This window comes from Centroberyx affinis, unplaced genomic scaffold (assembly GCF_046629955.1).
Source record: "Centroberyx affinis isolate AG114_WGS23_722 - 3 ecotype Tasmania unplaced genomic scaffold, CSIRO-AGI_Caff_v1 ptg003129l_1, whole genome shotgun sequence".
Taxonomy (NCBI): Eukaryota; Metazoa; Chordata; class Actinopteri; order Beryciformes; family Berycidae; genus Centroberyx; species Centroberyx affinis.
The window spans coordinates 26,066-36,471 of NW_027281191.1; the positions used below are offsets into that span (position 1 = coordinate 26,066).

Here is a 10,406-nt window from a genome sequence, read left to right on the forward strand (position 1 = left end):
GGACATGGTTGAAAGCAAAATTAACCATCATAAAACTCAATCTTATCTATCTGTTATTCTTAATTCAGTGTATGTAGCCTACTGACAAGGCTCCCCATTTCATTTTAAAATTCATGTTTCTGGCCCTTCCCTTCCTATTGTAGCTATCTTTTTTTTTTCTGTATTCTGATGATAAATACAACCTCTTGTCCTCTGTCACGCAGTTTGTTGTTATTTCTTGAGAAATAATTGCATGGCCAAGAAGTTCATGTCTCAAACCAAAAAAGGTTAACTGGCTAACCCACAGATCATAAAAAATAATACCCACAGCTAACAAAAGCTGGTTGCATACTGTGACATACTCATATATTTTATTCTGTAGGTATTTTAGCAGACATCAACTCACAGAATGTTACTGGTAACGTTATCTTAAACTATATATATATATATATGTGTGATTCAGCAAGGTATAACAATAAATAGGCTAAATAATGGCATTCTTCAAGTGGATTTTTCAAAGAACCCATATAGCAATAATAAAGAGCAATATATCAAATCCATTGTAGTGGAGAACATCAATCAAATCGTAAAGAAGTGTAAATAACCAAAATGAAATCTTAAAATAAATAAGAAAATTTGTTTTGTCTTTTTGACATCACAAGTACTGACACACTAGCCTGTTGGCATTTTGTGACCCTGAATCAAGTGACCTTTTCATGGTCTTTTACTGAAACAGAAACATATGTCAATGACAACACTTCCATTGTGTTATACGTTTCATTGAAGCTCAAGATGAATAATGACAGACAGACTCAGATGTGACAGAAAGTTGTCTTTTTAACATTATTGTCAATGGTGAGAATCCCTTCCTTTCCCCTCGCTTCCTGGTTGGAGCTCCTCTCCGTTGCTAGGCCCCGCCTCCATGTGAGTGCCGCACACAACCTGCAGAGGGCGACAAGCGGCGACGACTCTTCCTCCCCATGCCATGTTGAAATATGGCGGAGAAGAGCTGTGGTAGCTTCATCGGCTGAGGACTTTTAAAACACAGCAGATACTGAAGGACACGTTCATCTAGAGAAAGTGTCCCCGGGGCAAGAGTGTCGGAAAGGACTATCGTATGCAACGGACAGGACAAATCTCTGAACCGGCGGCGGATGCGATTTTTTTCCCCTCAAAGCAAGGGACTAGAGAGCAGCCAGGAACCACAAAAACAAGTCGGACATGAACGGGGTAAGTTTGCCTGTTAGTGGCATCACCATGCCAAATATAGGTAAGAAGATGACCCATTGCTTTGAGACGGAGACCAATATGTGTAAGGGTGTTTGACAAATTAACTGTACGGTTCACTGGTCTTTAGTGCTGTACATCAGTTGTGTGTGCTCGCTAACGTTAGCTGGTAACATTGAATGGTAACGGCGGCTTCATGTGCCTGCCTGCGTCAGCGAAGGGCCAACAACAGTATTTTGTCATGTTAGACGGGACCAACAGGCTCGATACGGGTTCGTTGCAGCCAATTTCATTCATTTAAATGCAGCCAATATTAGCCGAATGTTTGTCGTTGGCAAGACTTGTCGTTGTAGTGCAGTTAGTTGGATACCGAGGGGATTTAACTCGCAAACAATGACGAGCAGAGAGGCATGTGCCGTTATCTGATTCAAATTTTGAAGGCAATGAGAGTTGTTGTGGGTGTGTTACAGCAGGGTCTCCCAGGCCCCACCCATACCAATAGGAGCTGACTGGGGGTCAGTGTTGGAGAAGTTTGGTCAACGTTGACTTGAGGTGTAACTAGTCTTTGACTCCTTTTTATTCGACTAAAAGCTCTTCATACACAGAATACACTGTATCTCTATTCACACAGCAGCTGCAAGACAGTTGAGCCAGGGGGTCGCTCGTGCCCACTTGGAGGAATGATGAATGTGTTTATTTTTCAAGGTCTGTTCCTAGTTTGGGAAAATGTGTGATTGGGAAGGAACAGTAATTGCGTTAATTATGTTGTTAGAGTGTGCATGAGAGAAATAGGTTTCAGTCCTGTTAAATAATGCAGCTCTGGTTTTCGCCTGGTTCTGGTTCAACATCTGATTCAAGACCTGAGGTAGTCCTGAACTCTTTTATCAGTGACTTACAGAAAAAACAAAATGTGGTGCATGCAAGTGTAGGTCTCTAGTGCGCTTTATGACCTGTTGTAGATTTTTATTTTATTAAATTCTATCTTTGCCTATAATGTAAGACTGGCACAATATCAAATTTGTAATTCATTTCTTTAGGCCTTATTTGAATTTTAAGAAACTACTTAAAGCTGCCTGGATAACAGAATCTAATTGAAAGTTTAATCAGAAACAAATGTCAGACATTTAATTTTATTCTGATCATAAATGTTGCATTCATTATACATATGTTTTTTAAAGCTCTTTTAGTGTTCTTTGACTATCTCACAGCACAGCAGAGTGAATGGAGTTAATTATGTGTTATTTGCAGAAGCATAATTAGCCAAAGTTGTCCCATTGCAGTCTTAGTGGTCAAAGGTCAACTTCAGTTGATCTTTAACATCATGCAAATGATTCTGAACTCTTTTAGTAATACAACTTCATGTTTTATATGCGTTACCTTATACTAACTGTTAAATGCAAAAGCACATAACATTGCAGCCAATGATAGCTTTCTAACATTTCAGCATCAGATGTTTTAATAAATCAAAGTACAATCAAAAAGGACATTACATGTACACAATACTCTGGTCACTGTGAATAATTAGATTAAGGTGATAGTTGGACAAAGCATTTATGGTTCTAAGTAAGGTGATGGGCCCCACTAACCCAGGATTACATGGATGTAGGCTATTTGATAGTTGGGTTAGGTTACTCAGAGATGCATGCAGTGATGCAGAATGAAATTCGGCCTGTGTCTGTCTCCATATCAGATGGAAAATATTTGAACAATTTCTCAGATTTTTTTTTTGTTATTCTTCATTGTTCATATCGATGTGATTATAAAAGCACCTTGATACAAGCAGCATTGTAACAGCTGAAAGCAGGGGATGTCAGAATGTCCTCGTGTAGCACACATGGATACACAGTAAGGACCGGAGGGAATGTGTTGTTGCTGCCAACATTTGCTGTGTTGTCAGTTGTGAACAAACCATAGGCTGTAAAAAAAAAAAGGAACAAACACACACCTGCTGCATCGGGGTCAACTTCAGCTATGACCTTTTTGATGTGTGCATTTAAAAAAAAAAAAAATGAAATCAGAGAATCAATCAAGTCTAGGTGTATTTATGGGGTTATGATTATTAGAGATGCACTGATTTATTGGCAGACTATCAGTTTTAGCTGATATCAGTTTTAAAAAGCAATATTGGTATCGGTCCTGTGTTATTTTTACTGCTGATTAATTTGGCCGATTGTGGCATTGGCATTTTTGTGACCTTCTTTTCTAGGAGTGTATCACCGCAGCTGTCAGATTAGCAAATGGATGAAACTAATATGGTCTTTTGTTTAAAAACCACCTCATTATTGTGCATTTGTACTAAGACTCTTACAAAAATGTACATCGATATCAGTCGACATGGGTGGGAAAATATCAGATGTCAGTATAGGCCTCAAAAAACCATATCGGTGCATTCCTAATGATTATACCAAATATGACCTGGACTTAATCAGTTTTCACCTCTGTATTGACAGGAAATCGTATGCAACAGCCATTCCATCACCCTCTTAAGCTGCAACAAGTCCAAATCATCTGTCCACGATGAGATGATGATCCAACTGACGCAGGAGGGAAGGTGCTCTCCCAGATGCTCCCAAGATGATGGTAGGTGTTTTTGCCACAGCTCCACAGAGGGACCGTGCTCTCCATTTCATTTGGTGCTCGTGATTTAGCTTGTCAGTGTGTACAAAACAGCTCGTTCACTGCCTGCTTACAGTCTCTTCCACTTCTAAATAAACTGGAGCTGTTTTACTTCATAACAAAAGTGTAGCCTACCCTTCGCTACTTGTCTGCCATATTCTTAATAAAAAGCATGTTTGTCCTTGATATATTTATATTGTTAAATTCTAAATTGTGACTGCGCCATGTTGCTGTTTGGACACCTCAAATAAATGTAATCTCGTAGGGCTAATAGTTGGAGTGCGCTTCTATGCCTTTATGAGCGTACCAGATTGAATGGCTGTTGTTATACTTGGCTGTTTCTTGTCTTGTCTTCCCTGTATACAGTCGATATATAAAAAGAATGGGCTATCCTTCCACTTCTCTCACAGTACTTTTCATGGTTATATTTAAAAATCAGTGAAGAGAATCAGGGTGGAGGGGAGGTGTTCAAGTGCATGCTTTGCTTTTTTTAAAACATATAGGCCTAGCCTACACAGACACAGAACACTTTCTAGCGATACAAAAGTCATACTAGGGCTTCGGTTAATAATTATGCAATTCTACAATATTGAAGTGTTTGTTATTTTTGATTTACCCTGCAAGTCCTGTGTGGTATATCAAGCGCATCTATTACGCATGACCAGTCACATCCCTTGAATGCACAATGTGCATCATGTGACCAAAACGTAAGTTCAGATGGAGAGGCAGGCAGAGAAACCTTAACAGACTATCTTTGGTAAAATGTAGCGACGCGTAAAGTGGAAAAGAATGGATCAACCCAAGAGATTCTGTGCAGAATTTGTTGTAGGTTTGTAGCTGCGCCCTAAAGTAATATAGTAGAGGGAAAAAATAAACTAGAGTGAAAATAAGATTTTCTAGCTGTTGATACTTTGAGAAATACTGCACAGAATAAAAGAGAAAATATACTGTATGTCAAGGTGCAAAAATCATTTGCACTTTGCACAAATAATTTTGTTTCCTGAAACTGAGACAAATAATCATAATTAATAATTGGGATTTAGCAAAATAATCAGGATTATCATTTTTGCCATAATACACCCAGAATATTTACAGCAATATAAAGTGTTGAAAATAGGACACTGCGTGATTAAAATGAAAAGATGTAAGATGTAAGTTAGATATCTGCTTGAAGGCAGATACTAAAGCATAGACCGCATGTTGTAATCTGGAAAACTAGAATACACATCTATCACATTGTATGTACAAAAATTCACAATTTGTATTGTGAATTGTATCTATGTGATTCCAAGATATCGGAGTCACCACTGGGAGCAAAAACTAATATTTCAATGAAAAATTCTTATTTGCACAGTATTGTTAACAATAATAAGACTGATGTGTGATCATTTTATTTGCATAAAATAGCCAAATAATTTGATCTTCCTCTGAGGGAATTGGCATTAGTCTATTAACACACTCTGCAAGCAGATCACTGTCATTATGTATTTTTGTGTTTTAATGGATTTTGCAGCGGTTGGCAGTGAAGAGAATCAAGAAACTCAGTATAGTGTTGTGATAGCACATCATCACCGCAAACCACAATTCAGACCCATGGTGTCCTGAGCTGAGTGGTATTTCTGACACAGTGCCTTTCATTCAGTCTCCACTCTTTGCTCGTTCCATCCAGGCAGGAGAACAAACACCATCAGCGCGAAAACACAAGACTCGGAGTTCACAGAGAGTTGGTCCGACGGACAGCCGTCTCCGCCGCCGCTCCACTACGCTCAGACCCGCCTCCGCTCCCCCGCCGAACTCTCTCTCCCTCTCAGTAGCAGCTTGTCTCACACTCCCCTCCTCACCAACCACAGCGCCGCTCACCTCAGCCACCAGAGGAGAGGCATCCGACACAAGGTCAAAGGGAAGAAGCCCACACTGAGAATGTAAGGGCGTCCTGAGTATGGATGCATTCTGCAATAAGGATCACTGTGATGTTATCAAGAAAGAAACCGTGGCAAACAACATTCTCTTTCTTTTCCGTTACAGCACAGAAAGTAAAAATTCCCAAAACCGAAAAGTTACTGACTACTTTCCCATAAGACGAAGCTCAAGAAAAAGTAAAGCAGAGCTCAAGGTAGGATGAAGTGAAATTATTTCTGTAATATACTTTTTTAATATACTAAATAAGTTTACACTGAGTTAATGCTGTTTTTATTTTCTTCGCACTTCTGTTTTGTATGTTTTAGTGTGTGTGTGTGTGTGTGAGAGAATGCGAATGTGAGAAATGACCTCTGCCCTTGTGCAATAATGCCATCTCATTTTCCATTTTATCACCAGTGTGAAGAAAAGAAGCACATTGATGACCTCATTACAAATGGGATAGAGGAAGGAATGGAGGTACATTGAATTTTGCCTGTTTATATCTCTTACAGCATGTGTAGTCTGTCTCCCGTCTCACTGTAATAATATCTCATGATGGAATATCTCCCCTGCTCTCTTGCAGGTGCAGCATATAGAAGGAAAAGGGCGAGCGGTGTTTGCCACTCGGTGTTTCCAGAAAGGCGAGTACGTGGTGGAGTACCATGGCGATCTTCTACAGATCACCGACGCCAAACAGAGGGAGGCGGAGTACGCTCTGAACCCCGCCACCGGCTGCTACATGTACTACTTTCAGTACCTCTGCAAAACATATTGGTATGACAAACCACTACACTTTGCCCTTTTTATTCTCACTACATTTTCAGATACCGGACTGCAGAATCATAGAACATATTCTTTGAAAGTTTGTACATTTTTGACTCAGATGGCTGTTCACATCACATAGATCTTTAGCATTTCCAAACAATGTAAATGGAAACAAAGTTTTTGCACCCAAACTCAGCCATTACTGCCAAACACTGACAGATCAAAACAAAGAGTTCACCCATCTCTACTAGGCCTGGGCCGATCAAAATTCTGTGAGTATTGCAATATTTCCCGCAATATCGAATATCGCAATGTCATTTGGAAGAAATAAAATAAAATACCACCCAAAAAACATGGGGAAAAAAGCCTGAAAATATCGCACACCGCGATATTTTGGCGGGACAGTATTGCGATATTACATTTGGGATATGGCCCAAACCTAATCTATACTTGGGAGCGGTAACAATTTTCGCAAAGCATTTGACTCTGCCAAAGCGGAAATATCTGCCTTGAATTAAGTACAGGATTAATGCTGTTCACTATATAGAAGTCATATAAGCATGTTGCAGCTCAAAAAATATGATTTAGTGCTGATTCACGCTTTAATTGTTGGACACCTCCCCAGAGCAGTGTGTGCATGTGTACTACCTTATTCTAATGTATACTGCAGAGTGCTCAGGTTTTTCTTCCCCGAATGTTAATGGTGTTTCTGTTTTTTTTTCCTTTTGTTCTTACAGTGTGGATGCCACAAAAGAGACTGGCCGAATGGGCAGGCTGATCAATCACAGTAAAAACGGAAACTGCCAAACCAAACTGCACGACATCAACGGCGTCCCGCACCTCATCCTGGTGGCGTCCCGGGACATCGACGAGGGCGAGGAGCTGCTCTACGACTACGGGGACCGCAGCAAAGCCTCCATCGCCGCTCACCCCTGGCTCAAGTATTGATCGCGGGATCCTCTCAAAGAAAAGGGAAACGTAACACTTGTGTTTCTCATTAGCTAGTGTAAAAATGGCCTTAGCAACAGAATGTGTGCCCCTCTTTTTTTTCCAATATTCAGGAGGTGGGATGGGGGGGGTCTAGTGTGTGTACAGGGGGGAGGAGCTGACGGGGTACCAGGGACTTAAAACACATTTAGATCGAGGTACACCTGCTTTGTCAGACGACATCCGTACTATTATTTATACGTCTATATAAAACATGCTAGTTTTTTTGCAGCACATTTATTTTGTACATTTTGTATTACCAATAGACCAATGCTTCCACAGCATGCAGGTGGTAGTTAATGTTCTGCATTTTTATACCGCTTTTTTCTTAATTGGTAGTTAGTTACTTAGCAATAATGATATTTATGGCCCCAGAGCCCTCCGGGATGACACAGTCTCAAAGTAGAGCCATGAGATGCAAATTACAAGCCCTTTTTAAACGGTTCTGTTCAAGCGGAATGTGATTCCAGCCATTGAAACTCACAAAGAAATATTGTTTTGTATAGCTGTATAGTTGTTTTTAGAATTTGAACAAATCTGTACCTCGTACCCACAAAGCTGTCAAATGTTCACAACCAAATATTCCATGTGAAAGTATTGAACAGTAGAACCGCCAACAGGTCATTTTTCCTTTTTTATTTTATTTTATTTTCAAATGTGTTTAGCCAGAAGGTCAAATTTACCCCGACCATATCTGGCATTGTTCCGATCATGTGCTTAAAAAATGATAAAATGTATGTTTTTTTATCTTATCTTTTTACTTCATCTTATTCAATTTGTCTCCATATAGAAAATCATATATTCTAATATATATTAGAATATTTTATATATTTAATAAATATTCTGTGTATTTTTAAGCTTATAGATAAGAGTGTACATTTTTTTTAGGCAAATGAAAATTTCCATTTCTCAGCATTGTGTTACTTGGTTTTCAAGTTGATCTAGAGATGCAACGTCTCACACACTGAGCATGAGACACACACACACAAATTACCTAAATCACACACTCTCACTCCATGCGTCTTATTTCTCACGCAGAATCTTAAATTATTAGAAATGACAATATTTTAGCTGTACATTTACATTATTTTTGTCTAATCACAATACAAATTCAGTTTTAATTAATTTATTCAACAAATTCATTTTTTTAAATTAAATGGTTCAATATGAGCATGACAAATTCAAACTTATGCAATTCATACACAGTCTCTTTTTCCATGCGAGTGCCCCAGTGAAGCAAAAAACCTTTAGCCTTCCTATGCACATGTGATGCACCGTTCCTGTTTCCAGTAGGATAACGTACCTCGCTCTTTTCGATGATTTTCATGTGCAGCGCTTTCTAATCTGTTTTGAAAAGCGCTATATTTGTTATTTATTACTATCTAAACTCTTATAAGCAGAGGAATTGGACATTGTTGGTGCTGTGGGTGCCAAGACCATTTGACAAGGCTAAAGAGGGCTTAGCTCGGGTCACACTGGCATCGTCCATGCATGTTATGTGTAGGATCATTGATAACCAAATCCTCTCAAAAGTATTCACCTCCTTCTACGTTTCACACATGTTCTTGGGCTACAAAAACATGGTAAAATGATTTTCTTATGGATTTCAAAGAGTAAAGGAAATTCTAGGAATGAATTTGATGGTATAAAACATTGAGGGAAATATACCCGATTGTTTTATTTTGCAAAAAAATGAATTGTATTATATGAAGTTGTTCTCTGAATGTCTTATTTGGGTGTGGTGAACAGTTTCAAGTAGCTGGCTCCTTTCAAAATTAGTTTTAAATCAAGCTTCTTAGCTATTGTATCTGATATCATTCCCCCTCAATACATCTGTATGGATATTAGGTTGTAGCATGGATTTTGAATCGAGCAGCATTCAAGTCCAGTTTTTCAATATAAATTAAATATATTGATTTCCCATAGTTTTCATTTCATTCAAATGCAAAGAAAAAGGTTTTCAGACTTCACCATAATTTCATCAATGTTATTTCTAATGCAAAGAGCTTAAGTCATTTTAGAAAGTAAGATGCAAGAAATCTAGATGTGTAATACACTAATATACATTTCAACCTTCCCTCTCCCACCTCCACCACTACTCAGTCTGTTCACCTGTTGCAATATGTTACACGTGTTGATTTTTTTTTTTATACATGCCTTTCTTTAACACTGTTGGGATTGTTCAGAGTTTTGTGTAAAATGAATGCAATAATATCTGAGGGGTAGAATTGACCTGTTGGCAGTTTTAGGAGATGACAGATCTTGGCTGTTGTAGCGTTAAATAAATCTTTATGCTGGGGTTGAGGCATTGTTAAATAAAGATGTATTATGCAAGTAACAGGAGTGTGCAACCGTTTCATACTTTGGATTATAAATGGAAACAAATAACGACAAAGGAACTCCATTACAAATAAAATGTTTTGAAGAATTTGAACAAAATGGACTTGTAGCCCCATGTAATGTTTTTTTTCTCATATCAATATCACAACTTCACTCAGACGCCACCTGTGTTCTGTTGGCCTTCGTGTCTGAAGCAGAAGCATCTAATGTTCACTGTACAGTCAGCGCTAAAGCAACTTATTCTTGTGATAATAAAACACCTACTGTGAAAATCAGTAATATTTTTTAAATGCCATGTCGAATTCCATGCCAAATAGAAAGAACAAGCCAACTGATAGTTATGTTTCAGATAAGGAGAGAAGTCAGAAATTGCAAATAACTGCATTATTGTCCAGCTGCTTTCATTACTCTTACCAACAACCAAGGCAGTGACTCAGTATCCCTGCAAAGTAGATCAGCTATAACATGTTTTTTAACAACTATGGGAATAGTTTCTTTAAGGGTGCCAGTCTCATTTCCCCAACACTGACAGTTATAATATTTTGGGTAACTTTACAATAAAATGCCCTTTGGTAAGCTAACAATACAGTGAG

The 10,406-nt window shown here is 38.6% G+C and overlaps 1 protein-coding gene across 1 annotated transcript; it reads left to right on the forward strand.

Moving 5' to 3' along the window:
- The first annotated feature begins 980 nt into the window (after positions 1-980).
- On the forward strand, positions 981-10,068 carry kmt5aa (lysine methyltransferase 5Aa). Its single transcript, XM_071537818.1, has 7 exons — positions 981-1,209; positions 3,657-3,786; positions 5,492-5,744; positions 5,848-5,935; positions 6,139-6,198; positions 6,305-6,495; positions 7,224-10,068. The coding sequence occupies exons 1-7, from the start codon at positions 1,201-1,203 to the stop codon at positions 7,432-7,434; spliced, it is 942 nt and encodes a 313-aa protein (XP_071393919.1). The 5' UTR covers positions 981-1,200; the 3' UTR covers positions 7,435-10,068.
- The last annotated feature ends 338 nt before the right edge of the window (positions 10,069-10,406 follow it).